At 38.6% G+C, this 15947-nt stretch overlaps 2 protein-coding genes across 12 annotated transcripts in view; one reads left to right on the forward strand and one right to left on the reverse strand.

The window, feature by feature from the left end:
- DRAM2 (DNA damage regulated autophagy modulator 2) overlaps positions 1 to 4569 on the reverse strand; it is a 43736-nt gene extending 39167 nt beyond the window's left edge. For 6 of the 10 annotated variants that reach the window (XM_039841163.1, XM_039841166.1, XM_039841159.1 and 3 more), the window contains exons 1-2: positions 4429 to 4569; positions 769 to 863 (exon numbers count right to left, since the gene is read on the reverse strand). The gene's annotated coding sequence lies outside the window, so the exon portion shown is untranslated. The remainder of the gene's footprint in view (positions 1 to 768; positions 864 to 4428) is intronic. The other 4 variants (XM_039841167.1, XM_039841160.1, XM_039841161.1 and 1 more) reach the window with 3 other exon arrangements.
- Positions 4570 to 4623: 54 nt separating this feature from the next.
- Positions 4624 to 15947, forward strand: part of CEPT1 (choline/ethanolamine phosphotransferase 1) — a 32138-nt gene continuing 20814 nt past the window's right edge. For both annotated transcript variants that reach the window (XM_039841179.1, XM_039841180.1), the window contains exons 1-3: positions 4624 to 4777; positions 11011 to 11420; positions 15545 to 15692. In XM_039841179.1, coding sequence (XP_039697113.1) covers positions 11082 to 11420; positions 15545 to 15692 — 487 coding nt within the window. In that variant the 5' untranslated portion in view covers positions 4624 to 4777; positions 11011 to 11081. The remainder of the gene's footprint in view (positions 4778 to 11010; positions 11421 to 15544; positions 15693 to 15947) is intronic.

A 15947-nucleotide genomic window follows, 5' to 3' on the forward strand; every position in this document is an offset into this window, starting at 1 on the left:
CTTCAAATCTGCCCCTTCTCTCTCTCTTCACTGCCGTTACCCTACCTAAACCACCATCATTTCTTGGTCAGATTATAACCTACAAAGTGGTCCTCCTCTAGTCTGGACCACAACCAATCTAGACTCCACTCTGAAACCAGAGCGATCCTTCTAACTCTAAAATACCAATCTGACAACCTTATTCTTCTACAAAGAATTTTTCAGTGTCTCTCCTGTGTCCTTATAAACAGTCTTTCCTCCTTAACCTGGTCTGTAAATAGGTCTTTCTATTGTCAGAGCTCTATATACCTTTTATATTCATCTGTGGCCACTCTGCTCCTAATTCCTTGCTCTAGCTATCCTCATTTTCATCATGGCAAAAGGAAACATAGTGTTTTACTGTGTTAGCAACGTTGCTAAGCTCTTTAAATACGTGATCACATTTACTCCTCACAACAGAATTATAGAGTTAAGAGAATTGCTCAAGGTCATAGAGAGGTCAAGATAGGATTCAAACTCAACAGTTCCATTCTAACACCAATCACTATGCTATTCTGCCACAGCAAACTTCTTTCAGATCTTCAAATGTGTCATGCTCTCCTGCGTGCCTTCAGGTCTTCCCGCATACTGTTCTGTCTGGACCACCGTGCTATCAGCCTTCCCTCCCCACTACCACCGGTTAACTCCCACCTATATTAAGTCCCAACTCTTCTAGCTTCAACTGAGTGTCTCTGCTTCATTACCGACAGCACCCTTTACTTCCCCACCAGGACACTCATCACACTTAACTGTTACTTGCTTGTTTGGTTTTATCTTCCTCCCTTAACTTTAAGTTCTGTGAGAGGAGGAACCAACTGTTTTGTTCACCATTATATTTCCAGCTCCTACAGGAGGGGGAAAAAAAAAGAGGGCCTAAATATACACATACCACACATCACTTTCTCCCTTACATTCCAGACTGAGGATATTGGTAAGTAACGATGAGTCAATAATGTGAATTAGAAAACATTAATGTGTCTTCATGCGTTTAATAAAAAAAAATATATATATATATAGAAATACTTTCAAATTATAAGAAATTACTTATATTATGCATGTGAAAATAATCTCATGTTTGGAGGAGTATCTTCTCGTAGTTTGCTGGACTGAAATTTAGTATTTCCCATAAACTTTGTAAAAACTTGCAATTCTTATCTCCAATGTGCTCAGCTTCCTCATCTCAGACTGACCTTCCAAATAATAAAACCTCAGCTATTTTTGATTTGTCATTTACTCTGATCATCTGACTTATTGCTTAATATGTACATTCAAATCTTGCTAAGTTTCTTCTTCTTTGTCTCTAAAGCTACCATTATAGATTCAATTTGAGTAATTTCTTGTCTGAATTATCATAATCTCCCCTTTTTCTGTTCTTTTTTTCACCAGTCCTTAACACTCCATCAATTTTCTGCATCTATTTAGTAAATCATGACAATTGCTTGCTAAATTCCTATGGTGCTTTCCCCATTTTGGGGACAATAACTCTCAATTTCTACAAATTCTGAATTAACAGTACTTCTAAATTAACATTCCTATAACATTCTGCTCAAAAACTTTTTTAAAAAAATAAAACTGTATGAACTTTGAACAAGCTTCATTAATTTCTCTGAGTTTCCCCCTTTGAAAAATGGAAATAATATTTTTGGCAAAAACCACATTTTTGGCAAAAAACACATGGATAGTAGCCACTATCCATAGGTGGCTATTTAAATTAAAATTTCAATATGGGTGGTGAACGCACCACACAATATATATGACTTAACTGTTGAATTGTACTCTTGGATTTCTTTAACTAATAGCACCATAGTAAGGAAAAAAAGAAAAAAGAAAACATTCAATTGACTAAACAAAATTTAAAATTTCAGTTCCTCAGTTGTACTAGCCACATTTTAAGTGCTCTAAAGCCACACATGTCTAGTGGCTGCCATTAAGGACAGTGAAAATATAGAACATTTCCATTATTGTGGAAAAGTTCTATTGGACGGTATTATATAATTATTGCAAGAATTGTACTGACACAGCACAAGAAACTAACACATTGCTGATATATAATGAATAGTAGCTTTTAAATGTTAAAATGTCTAAAATAATACCCACTTCATAGGTTTATTCAAGAACTTAATGAGATAATATATGTAAGATGCTGTCATAGGCAGTCAATAAACATTTGTTCCTCTTTTAGAATGTGAAAGATGAATTACCTGTTTTAAAGTATTAGTCTTCAAATCTGTCCAAACCTGCACCTTTTTTGTAAATCCTGAAATCCATGGACATGCTTTTAAACATGTACAATTTCGAGTCGATGCGCTGAGATTGTTCAAGGGCAGAACACTCTGCTATATTACAATAATGCATAATAATGCTATATTATGCATTATTACGAGGTTATTTTTCCTTAAAGAGTTGATACTTGTGTGTTTTATAATAATGTTGTACCAGCAGAAATTAAATACTTTAAATCTAAGATACCAATTTTCTCATCCTTTCTCATATAGGACACCTCTCACTGACCTCAAAAAAAGATCAAAGAAAAAACACTGAGTTTCCTCCTTTAGAAGGAAAGACATAAATGAGGAAAAAATAATAGCTTGTTATTAAGCAAGATAAAGCAATAATTAGTCCGAGTGATGCAATGGAAAGAACACAGTGGTGAGATTGGATTTATCTAAGTGCTAATCCCAGCTTTATCATGTCCCAACCTTATAACTTCAGGCAAGTTAGTTATCTTCTCTGAGTTACAGTATTCTCATTTGTAAGGTAGCCATCTCAAAAGGTTGTTCCTTAGAGTAAAACAGAGTAAGCATAAATATAATAGTGATAGCTGATTTATCTATTTTGAACAACCATAACCAGCCACAGGGAGGGGGGAATGACAACACTTAATTCTTTGTATATATCAATCATCTTGGATTTGTGTCTCCTTAGGTTTTTGAGGGTTTAGCTATTTCAACAGACAATTTAGAGGGGAAGCAGGGCTTGAAACGGTTTACCAGTCTGCTAATGACAACTGAGAAATTTAAGTTCACCAAGCAGGTGAGGAAGACTACTATTGCCCTTGTATTTCCACACTGGAAAACTGCAAGGATGGATGGCTAACTGCCAACCAAGCAAAATTAGAATTTTAGTGGTTAATACTTTAAGAAATCTTTCAAAATACTTGAAAATATGCAGGAATAACTACTTCACATAGCAGTAACAGTGTTTAACAAAATGTACTTGGATCTCTCACTCATCTCCTCTGCTCTCTTTGAAGATCCATAAATTGGAACTGCAGTTACAATTTTTAAGTTTCACAAATATTTAAATGCCACTGGTAATAAGTTGAATTCCTTATGATGTCTCCTATAAGTGCTGACTGCTAAGAAATGGTAAGAAAGAAAACTCTGGATATTCCAAGAGAAGAGAGAAAGCCCTAAGCTTCACTCAGAGGTACATAGGCCAAAAGCAAAGCATAATAGAAAAATCGTTATTTTTCTAAATTTTAACTTGGCTTTCTGATAAATGTAATATTCTTGTAATGGTTAAAGCCTAAAGAGTCTAGAAGATTAAGCGACTTTATAAATTGGATCGAATATTACAGAGTATTGGAGAGAATCTGATGATGCAGCTGCAGTTGGGTACTAATTTAATTTATAAATTAAAATTTGGGAAAACTGGAAAAATCATTTCTGTGGTGTTTTCTCTGTTTTTCAAATGTATCCTAATGTAAAGCACGGTTGTGGATACAAATGACTTCCCATTTACCTTTCGGTACTGGGATCGCCGCCCGCCCGACCCCCCTTCCCCTCCCCCCTCCCCGGATAGAATTGCGCGTAAACTTGAACTTCATATAAACACAAGGTCACCACATATCTCAATTTCAAACCTTCCCACCACGGAATCTCTCCCAGAGTGACAACTGGAACGCGTACTCAAGCGTAGTTTTTGTGGGAACGGGGCAAAGGTTCTCGGTAACCGCTTAAAACAAAACCAGTGAATTGTTTATTTAGACCGCTGCCTTTTTCCGGAGGCGCAAAGCATTTGGACCAAGATCAAGACTCCGCTTCGCCTGAGGCCAAGAAAGGATGAGAGAGGCGGAGCTTGACCTGGCCTGGGGCAGTGGGGACGCGGGGAGGGGAAGAGGGGGAAGAGACCAAGGTCCAGGACCGAAAGGTGGGGCGCGGAGACCTGAACCCAGTCAGCACGGCCCTCAACCTCCGGAAACCTCAGAGCCCGCCGGCAGCCACCACCCTTCGCTCGCGCCTCTCAAACAGTGTTGTCCCAGGAGGTGCCGCGAGCTGGCACGCGACTCGCACGCCCGCCATGGGGGTGGGAGACTACCGGCTGCGTCCATTTACCCGACCCATCCAGTCCCCTGACACACACCCCTAGAGAGGGCTGGGGCCGCTCTTCGTCCCCTTTTCGGCCTACCTTGCTTGGATGAGGCCGCCTGTGCTGGCCGCCGGGTCTGGAGCCTGCAGGATGGACGGAGATGGGGCGGGGCCGCGGCGCGCGCTCCCGAGCAGCCAGGCCAGGCCCGGGGCGCGCTCACGGCCCCGAAGAGCGCGCCCGCGCCCGCGCCCGCGCCCGCGCCCGCGCCCGCGCCCGCGCCCGCGCCCGCGCCCGCGCCCGCGCCCGCGCCCGCGCCGCGCGCGAGTTCCGACCCCGTGTCCCTTTACGGCAATCGCGAAAGTGTCGTGAACGTGCTGCCTCCCATCAGAGTCACCCAGTCGGCTGGAGGCGGAGGTCTTATTTCTAGCGGTGTGCTTGTTGGGTTCGGGTAAGGCTGGGGTGCTCGTGCTGGGAAAACCACCAGGGTGTGGAGGATGTGTTGGGGGACACGACTCTCAAAGGAGGTTAAGAGAAGGCTGCATGCTCTGGGGTGGAGTATGGGGGTATAGCTGTGTATGGACTTGCGCGAGGCGAACGCGGTCCTTCCTCGCGCTAGGTGGACTCCCGTACGGGGTCGTGGGGAGGGTGAGGTGCGACTGCCCCTCTGGCCCCGGTGGAAAGATTGAGGTGGCGAAGTGCCAGCGCGGGAGAGAGGCTGCTGTGCGCGAGCTGGCAGTCGGAGTGGGGAGAACCTCGGCGGGCCAAGGCTGGGCGGACCGAGGGCTGGGGGCGCTGCCCGCGCGGAACCGACCTTGCCTGTCAGGTCCACACCCTCCTGCTCCGGTACTGCCAAGTCCACAGCCGTGTTGCATCCTGTGCCAGGGTTGCCTTCCTTTTAGAATGCGGTGCTGGTGTTTCGTGGCTGGGCCACGCTTCTTGGTCAGCAACTTTTCTAGAAATTTCAGTGTATATTGACAAGCTCTGAGATCGCCAGCTAGGATTTAGTTTATCAGTATTAGAAGGAGAAGGGGCAGGACTGTTGCAAGTGTTTGATGGTGTCCCCAGGAACACTGGATGAATGGATTCTTTAGTCGTGTTTAACTTGTTTTCTCCAATTCGGTAGTTGGCTTTTTTGTGTCCTTTTTGCCATCCGCATCATTGGTATTGAATACATAATTTTGCGTGAAGTCTCTCAATTCATTAATGCATCCATATTACGATAGTAGGCAAATTCATAGTTCTTTCAACAAATATTAGTGTCTTGTTTGTGGACAAAGAATAAAGAATTGATTTCTGCTCTTGAACTAGTAGGAATGTGTTCAATGTGTGGATTGAGTTGACTGACAACACAAGTTAGACTGTGGTAAGGGCATTTAGAGAACCATCGGCGTTCTCGTAAAATTCTAGAGATCGAAGTTCTAAAAGCATTTTGCTGCATATTTGTTCTGTGCTGAGAAAAACTTGTCAAAGCACCTTGTGCAATTTGTCTTTACAATTTGTCTTTACACTTAAGAATAAGTTAGATAAATCTGCCTCTTGCATTAACAGGCAGAGGCGTTTTGACAGAGGCTTCTTTGTTGTCTAGTTAATGGATTATTACTGAATTATTTACAACTTTGGTTTCATAAATTCATTCTTCTTCCTCCACTCAATCTCTCAAAATTTACATTATAAACTATATTAAACGTTTGATATATAACTCCAAACTTTTCTTTATAACCTCAATTACATTTTATTTCATAGTCAGTTTGTTTTCTAGGCAGTATTAGACGTGTTCTTTAAGCTAACTGGTTTTTTTTTGAGGATCATGCTGTGCTGACTCTTTTAAGGGAATAGGAAAATAATTTTATAAGATGCCAGGCTTTTGCTTTTTTTTTTTTTCTGGAGGAAGTTATTTCCTATTTTTAAGGAATACAAGATTTCACTTCCGCAAAACAGTAGATCTGAATTGTATTACACAGTACTGTTTTTACTTCCAAGTCTACTGAAAAGGCTTTTGTTTTTACTAACTTGTTCTGTGTATCTCTTGTTAAATAATGCTGAATGTAATCCTGTGATCCTATTGGCTTTCTTTCTTTTTCTTAAACTTGCTTTTTATAATTTGCTCTGCCTCCCAAATAGTGTTGGCCATTAGTATTATTCTTTTGTTGCCGTAAAGGTTGGAAAGTGCTGTGTAGTCACCAACTTCTGTGAAAGGACCGTAAACATAGTGCTGAATCAGTGCAGCTCAAAACTTGGCACCCTTAGGCTAGGGGGGGAGGGGGGACTGGGAATTCTGGAATCTCACACTACAGGTTGGATATTGTATAAGCTTACCTTATGCTCTGCTGAGCAGTGGAAATTCCTTTTTTAGTGTGATACTTGTCAGATGTTCCCCAGTGCTGAACACAGGAATAATGTAGGCTGCATGCCATTATCCTCAGCTGCTATAAACACAGATTTAAGGTCCACAAATTGTGTGATTTTAGTTAAAATATTTATTAAATGTCTCTGATTATATCTGTATTGGACTTGTCACATAGATACCCATGCCTGTACAAAGAATATTTTTTGTTAAATCATATGCACACACTCCTCTGGACTCCCACAAGTTTGTTTAAACCATGTTATAATTTAGCAGTTTACTAGACTCCCCCCACCCCACCCTCTTGAGCTTCTTGTGGGTGTTAATGGCATGGTTCAGTCTTTCTGTTTCCTCAGGGTCTAGAACAACTAAGTGATCATTAAGTCCTAGATGAATCACATTTGTTTATTGTTTCACAAATAAGGACTAATTACCCACTTAGTGTTCGGTATGGGTATGAGATGCTGAGAAAATAATGTTAAGACTGGTATGGCCCCTGTGCTCATGGAGCTTACAGATCAGTGTGGGAAAAAGGCCAAAACACCACCACCAACAACTAAAAAAAGTCCCAAATGAGATAAGTGTTCTGAAAGGACTAGGGAATAAAGCCAGGTTATCACAGAAGGGAGATTTGCTGATTAGGACTATTGTAGTCCTAAGGTTACAATAACTATAGGACTGTGATCAATATTATCATAAACTGAATTTTACAGTTTAAAATATCCACTTTTATTATGATGATTTATGATGATATCCTCAGTTAACAAATAGGCTGTGCTACGAAATTACAGGTTTCTTTTTAAGTTCGTTGATGGCTTTCTGTAACATCAGAATAAAAACTGCATTGTCTGGCTTTGCAAACTTCATTTTATCCCACTCTTCCGTCTGATTTACTACTACTGTCCAGCCATGGTGATCTCAAAGGCACCTGAATATGATAAGCTTCTCCTTGCCTCAGGGCCTAGTCCCTTTTCCCTCCTGCTCTTAGAATGACTAGTTCCCTTTCTTCCTCTGAATTTGGTATAAATGTTACCTCCATGGACTTCGACTACCATATCTAAAATGCGCACCACCAACTGTTTTCTGGCTCCACCCTTTTTTCCTCATAGTACCCCTCACAATGTATAGTGTTATTTGCTTGTTTACCAGTTTTTGGTTATTTTCCCATTGGACTTGGGAGCTGGGACCGTGTCTGTCTTGTTTACTGCACTCAGATATTGGCTGATTGCATTTGCAACTTGCAGTCTATTTTCTCATAACATCTTAAAACTGGTGGCAAGGTTGCTAGGCTAGCCAGCAATAATTTTAATTTCTTACATTATTATTATTATATTTAGTTCCTTGTAGTGTGGCAAGAAAAGGATATTTTTTTCCTCACCCTTTTGGGCCACAGGCCTGGCTTACATAAAAATCTCAAGTGGATGAAATAATTTTTGTAATATTTGTACCTCCTTTCCATATTCCCATCCCACATCCTTTGCCCCTCTCTCTTCATCAAGTCTGATCTTCTATTGTAGCCACCTACCCTGTCCTGCTCCCTTGAAATATGCATGCTTTTCATTTGCTGAAATTCAGAAGCTTCTGTTTTTTCCAGAGATGGTTTTCATGTCAATAGCCTTTGGGTCTCAGGTGTGATGGAAGGAAGAGGAGAGATAAGCCTGTGGCCCTGACTGTAACCTCTGTGGCTGTCTGTATTTGTTGAAAATGAAGTAGCTATCTATATGTCAGGGGCTACATAGATCTGAATTTGTATTTGCAATCTTGTTGCTAATGACTTTACAGAGACGATCCTGCCAAGTTGAAATGGTCAAAACTCATTGGCTTTTCTTCATGTGTGAATTACATAATGGTTAGATCTAGAAAGATTTGCCAAAATATAGATTTTTCTAAAAGAGAGATAGATGGTAAAAAAAAAAAAAAATCTAGGTCAGTGGGGGGCGGGGGGGAAACACTCAGAAGGAAAAGTATCAGTTTATCTTTTAGTCCTGCCAAATGCTCAAACTTAAAACCATTAGGATCAGTTGCTTGTAGCTGTTTAGTGCCAAAAGCAGGCCAGCACCCTCACTATGTCACCTTTTTTTCTTTTAATGATAGGAGAATGGAAGACTACAATAATAAATTATAAATTAAGTTGGCTTAACTTTTTATTCCCACTTTAAGTGGAATTCTGTAAGAGCTAATTGATTATAGCTCACCAAATGTGAAAATGCATCATTCAGTTTGACCGTGGAAATTTTGGCTACTATAAAGCTATGTATTTTGGTCGCTATCAGTTTATCATTTGATCTGAAATGATCTTGTCACCAGTTTGTTTGACATATAAATATGGCTTAAAAACAGTTTTAATCCATTGTTTGGTGACATGGGTATGTGGAAGAATTCTTTGAAATAGTAGGAAATTAGCTTTGATTTGCTTTAGTTTGAAAATTATTTCAATATTTTTATTTCAGAGCACTTCAGGTAGTTAAATTGTGGCACTGGTGATTCTTTTGAGTATTTCAAAATTTTATTTAAGTAGTTAATGACTATAATTATTTTTTGAACCAGTTATTGAGATACATGATTGAGATTTTAAATGCCACATTAGAACATTGGTGACATAGACATTTTGAAATTGGCTACTTATGGAAATAGAAGGAAGACGTCCTGGGCATCTTTTGATACTAGATCCATTGTTAGAATGTCCTAGAACCCTGTGTCACCTGTATTCCCATAGTGCAGCATGTCTGGGAATTTCATATTGTGTTCTGGATAGCTTTCTACCAGAAAATCAAAGTATCTCTCTCTTGGTTCACTGCCCTTTCAGTTCTATAAGATTATTCCTATTTTTTTTTCTTTCTAAATCTTCTTATGGCTTCTTTTCCTTGTTCTCACTAACCAGAAGTTTCCCACAAAGTTCTTCGTTTTCTTTTCTTCTCATACTTAATTCCTTTAAGAACTTTTTTACTTTTTAGTCTTTAACTAGACTTCAGCTTCTACACTGATAACTTGAAATTTTCATCTCCGGTCATTTGATTTGTCTAAAACATCTCTATTTAAAAGTTGTGTGTGTTTCCTGCCCTCATCCCTACCCCCACCACCAGAAGCCAAAATAATAAACTGATTTTCCTTTCCAACCCTCCCTTTTGATAAGAGTACACTGCCTCTGACTGCCGATTATTTTCTTCTCTTCTCCTTCATCATCCTGTCTAATCCCTAAATACCTGCTTTCGACTCTTCTAAATAGAAATTACTTATAGATTTGACTGTTTCATATTTCCATTTTACCACCCTGCTTTAGGCCCTCATCACTTCAAAACTTTTGAGGTCACCATATTAATTTTCAAATGTTCTTACTACTTTCTCCATTCTGATGAATACATATAACTTTCCTATTAATCTTGACAATATACTTGTCATTATCTTCCTGCGTTGCTTAATAACTTGTAATCTGTTTAATATTTTCTGGGTCTTATGCAAATAGTTCAGGATTTAAACTCAAGGTCCTTTATGAACAGTCATCACTTAATGCACTTAAGACTTTTTTCTTACCACTTCAGTTCATCAGGTCACTGTGCTAACACACGCACTCCTCTTAAAGTTACGTGTTTTTTCATTGCTGTTTACCCCCACCTGGAATACCAGCTACAATATATCCCTTTCCACTAGTAAGAAGTTTTATCTTTTACTATTAAACTTAAACAGAAACCCTGCCTTTGTTTGACCTCATTTACCAGCTGTTATGAACTTGGGCAAGTTAATTAGCCTCTCTGAGCTTAGTTTCATTTTCTGTAAAAATATGGATGATTATTAGAGTCCTTACCTTCCAGGGTTGTTGTAAGGATTAATGAGTTAATATAGAAAACATGCTTAAATTTTTAGTATATAATAAGTACTTAGTAAATGTTAGCTATTATAATTAAATGAAAATCTAGTTTAAGACCTAGATAGAGGTTATTCAAGTCATCCCTCCGATATTAATACTAACTTGCTAGCTCTTTAGGTATGCCTGTAGACCTTAGTTTTCATATATGTGAAATGATTAGGTCATTTCTAAGATTTGTTCCATTAAACTCCTGAAAGCAGTGTGAGGTAGGAAAAAAAGAGTTTTGAAGCTTCAAAGTCAGACAAAATGTAAGGTAACCGGACACACATTACTATTAAAATCCCTTAATATTTTTCACTTAAAGGTGAGGTTATATGACTTCTTTTGGTTCACACCATCAGTAAGAACTAGAAATAAAACAGATCTCTGGTTTTATGATCTGTTTGATATCTGTTACTCTATTACCAGTTTGATTTTTCTTTTTTAATTTATTGACATTGATATATATGATGGCTGACTTTTTTTTTTTTAGGTAAAGACCAGCCACAAAAAGCTATAAAACAAGATAAACTATTCTTGCCCCCCAAAAGAAAGCCAAAGTCCATGAGTGGGCATCGGTCAACAAGGAAACGATGTGGAGACTCTCACCCGGAGTCCCCTGTGGGCTTCGGGCATCTGAGTACTCCCGGGTGTGTATTAAATAAATTGTTTCAGTTACCTACCCCACCATTGTCAAGACACCAGCTAAAGCGGCTAGAAGAACATAGATATCAGAGTGCCGGAAGGTCGCTGCTTGAGCCCTTAATGCAAGGGTATTGGGAATGGCTAGTTGGAAGAGTTCCCTCCTGGATTGCCCCGAATCTCATCACCATCATCGGATTGTCAATAAACATCTGCACGACTGTTTTATTAGTCTTCTACTGCCCCACAGCTACAGAGCAGGTAAGAGGAATTTCTTAACAGCTGTGAACATTTGTTATATACTGGAAACACTGTAATTGGGATTTCTAGGTCATTTTAACTAACGATAAGATGATCTAACAGCTATTTGTCAACTGTTTTAAAATCTCCTGTCACACATACTATTAATAAAAGTACAATCTACTTTATACACTATGCTTATGAGAAACCAAAAGTAAAGGTGGTCTCTGATCCCAGCAGATAAGTTAATGTTAGTAGGGATTAACATGTTAAATGTTCTTTTTAAAATACGTAAATCTCAATTTTTTACAAAAGTATTATTTCCTTTTTTAAAAAAATTGCTGAATAAAGTCTTATCAAAGTTTAAAATGATCACAGAGAAAAGTCTCTGGAAGTAAGATGGCATGGCTGTAAATTAGTCTTATCAAAAGCGTTTTCCTCTTCATTCCAGTGAGAATTGTTCAGTAACCCTTTTCCTATGAACACGTGGCTGCTAGACCTTAGGTATATCTCCGTTAGTCTAACATGGCAGAAGAAGTGTAAGAAAAGGTCAGTATAGTGTATTTCCTGTTCTGTATCCTGCTATGGCTGCCATTAAGAAAGGAAGCATGCGATCGCCTACAAAGACTCCTGGGACCTTCTCAAATACAAATCTCTCTCCTGCTGTTCCCTCTTGTACCCTCTTTACTCATTACCTAAAACCAAAACTGAAACTAGAATCTTTCATCAGAGTGGGTAAATCAGTGTTTATTTCTTTGACGTTAAAATTTCCTGGTCAATAAATGAACTAGGGTAGTTAGGTTGATGAAGGAAAATCAGAAACATTTGTTGTGCCATGTAAATGAGAATGATCAGTCAGTCATAGGTAACCCAAGAAGAAAGAAGATGATCTTCAACTAAAGGTGTCAAAAGTGATTCTGAACCATATGTCCTAACGGCCACAGTATTCCTTGTCTCGTTTTAAGCTTGAAGTAACAACTATTTTTAAAAAGAAAAATCATTCTTTTCAGATTATTTGTCCGTTGAGATTAAATCGTCACCATTTAACCCTTTATCTTGTTTTCATCAATTCATAGTTACCTAGTTGGGTTTTATTTCTTCCAGATGCTCATTTCCCCTCATCCTTGAATAACTTTGATTCCTCTTTTACTTTACAAATCCAGTCCACACAGATCCTATAAACGTATTTCTGGTTTTCCTCATGTTCTTAATGTTCTTGCTTTACATCAGTTGGGAAACTTGAAAACTAGTATGATTACTTAAATACTGTAGGGGAAATTGCCCAAGGCAGGCATTGAAGAGTAATATAAAACGAGGCAAGATGGATAGGGATACTGAGGCATGCCCTACTTGCTGGGGGCAGGGCAACGGCCTATTCCAGGAACCAGCCTGCCTGGGACACAGGGGAGGGGTCAGATCGTTTCTGAGGGGATTTCTGGTGAGCTCTCTCTCTTCTGGCCAGGATCTAGCTGTGGTCAGGCAGCGGTCATGTCATGGAATAGTCTCTCCTCCACAAATGTGTCCTTTGAGCTGTTTTACCTGTGGCTTACTTGAGGACCTAATAGCTGCTTCCAGAGGAACTTGTCCAGATCTCACACACCCTAAATAGAGATACAGAAGAACAGCAGGGACGTGGGTCAGTTCCGGTAAAAGCCTCCTAATAGTCCTCAGCTAGTTACAGGATGGGGATCAGGGAATGAGAGCAGGTTTAAAGGTAGCTCAGCCATTAACAGTCATTTACTAAACACCCAGAATATCCCAGGCACCATGTTCCCTGTATTACTTTTCCTCAGCCTCTGTTCTTAAGTGCTTTAGAATTATTGGAGTAACCCTAGAATTAAAGAATTCGTGGGAAATTTTCCAGAATAGGAACTACTCTAATCACAGAGAACTTTTCAGTGTTGCTGCTGGGAGGAATCAGGGTGGAGTATGACTGAGCCTCTTAACATTACAAAGGAATGGGGAGATAGTATATAGTTAGAAATATTTAGAAAGCTACAAAACAAAAGTAAAATCTCTCCTTTTTTACCTGACTTTCCTTCCCACACCTGTACCTTTAATTTCTCTCCTCATACATAAAGTTTAACAATTTTTTTTGTTGTATTCTTTCAGGAAAAAAATCACCCTTGTACCAGTCTATTTGAGTGTATGTAAATCCTTCAGTTCTGTTTCAAAAGCTCAACAGAACCTTATGTGTCTTAGAATTTTTCACCTGAGTTGACTCACACGAGAACATCTCTGCAAGATTTTGCAAGTTAATTGCTAGATTTTGATAAGATTATTTGCTTATGCCAGTTCTTCCCCTACCCACCTTTCATGGTGTGATAATGATTTCCTGGATGACACATGTGCTCTTTCGTTCATTTAGTATCTCCAGGCTCTTAACCCAGCTGAGCTCATACTAATTCCTGAATGAGAGGGCTTTCCTCTTAAAACACCTCTGAGAGTTGTGAAATAATGGGAACAAGGAAGAAATATATAAATACTGATGTAGTGTTGTACAGATTCACAGGAAGAAAGAAAAATTCAAAGACAAGAAGGCATTGTTCTCTTTTTATATATGTAATTACTATCTTGCCGCTTTTTAGGATTAGGTGTATACTAATAGTTGAAGTTATCTCTGCTCCAGAGTAATACCTTGCCCCATTAAAATCCGAAGTTTAGACCCCAAGAAGTCCCTAGCTTTCTAGTCCCCTAATGCAGCATTATTCAATAGAAATTTCAGTGATGATGGTAGTGTTCTGTGTCTTTGTGGTCTGGTCTGGTAGCCATAGCTACATGTAGCTGTTGAGTACTTGAAATATGTATGGTGTAACTGAGAAATGAATTTTTAGTTTTATTTAATTTTATGAATTTAAAGTAAAATAGCCACACACGTCTAATGGCTACTATATAGCACAGTGCTCCTTTAGAGTTACTAGATTCCTGTTGGAGCAAGAGGCAGTAGACCAAAAGTCTAGAAGATGCGGTTCTTAGTCACCTAAGATTAATCACTCAGTCCAGTGTGCTTGCGTGCTAACTGGTTATGTAACCTCAGCTGCTGCCTTTCAAGTTGGTAACTCTGGCTTGGGGGAGGTATATACTATGGTCCTATTAACAGCCTCACTGTCCTAAAATATGAGACTCCAAGAAAATGTTTAAGAGAAAATCCTTACCTTTAATAACAACTAAGTAGATGTCCATCAGAGAGGAACCTCTTTGCAGTGCAGAATATACTGAATATTACTTGCAGCTCAGCATTTAATACTCAACAGTTTAACTTGATAACCAGTACCTAAGAAAATATCTTATGATTATAATAATTTTTTCATGGCCCGGGCATGGGAAAATAGTGAAAAGTGATACAGAACACTTCTACATTCTTAAAGAGAACAAACCAAATAGAAGCTGTCCTTTTTTAATGTACAACATTTAAATTCACTATTAGTTCAATTTCTGTCTGGGAAATAGAATCTATTCTTTGAAAATGTGGCCATAAATATTAGAAAAATAATGTTGTAAGCACTCTGTGTACTAGATCTTTATTTCCCTAGTGTTATTTCATGGAACATTGAAGAAGTGTGTTTAAAAATAAATTACATACATGCTCAAATAAATTTGGAAAATGGCAGCATATTGTGTCCCCTTTCTTGAACATTCACGATACGCATTAGCAATATTAAGGGCTGGAGGAAGTCTTCCAGTAGAGAAATCTGTTTAATATTGTTTAACCCAGTGTTTCCCACATGAGTTTAGCATGGAAATTTTTTTTTGTATCTAATACCTGGAAACATCTTCAAAGTTACAATTTGGAAAAAAAACTGAACTAGATTATTCATTAATTGACTCTTAGAATCTAAATGTTAGAAGGAAGCTTATGAAAGTTGCCTAGTCCAATCTTTCATGGGTTTTCTGTAATGTCCCTGTGAAGTGCTTATCCATCATCTTGCTTGAGCTCCCCTAGTAAGCAAGGAGTTTAATTCTTTTACAATTCAAATTGTTTCAAAACATTTTTCATTATGTAGCACTTGGATCTTCTCTCCCATAGCTTCCAACCAGTAGTACTTCTCTGGAGAATGAAGATAAAATATCTGCAAACAAAAATATAGTCAGCCATACTAATTAATATGTCTTAACAGTCTTGCTTTTCTTATTTTATTTCACAGGCACCTCCGTGGGCATATATTGCTTGTGCATGTGGCCTTTTTATTTATCAGTCTTTGGATGCTATAGATGGGAAACAGGCAAGAAGAACCAATAGTAGTTCTCCTTTGGGAGAACTTTTTGATCATGGTTGTGATTCACTATCAACAGGTACTATTGATTTTTTTTTAATGTTAATGATTAAGAGTAATTAAAGGAATACGATAAATAAAGAACATTAGATTAAATAAAAGTCTTATGGTATAGCCATCAAAATAAGTGATATTGTATTTTAGTGTTTTCAAAAATCTATAAGTAACGTTTGTTCATTACTGGCTGTATTGGGAAATTGAGAATTTACGTTAATTTCTACTTTTTTTTTTAACCCTAACTATAATTGTTTTGGCACCTGTTATTTTTAAAATC

This window comes from Pteropus medius, unplaced genomic scaffold, assembly GCF_902729225.1.
Source record: "Pteropus medius unplaced genomic scaffold, Ma_sr-lr_union100, whole genome shotgun sequence".
Taxonomy (NCBI): Eukaryota; Metazoa; Chordata; class Mammalia; order Chiroptera; family Pteropodidae; genus Pteropus; species Pteropus medius.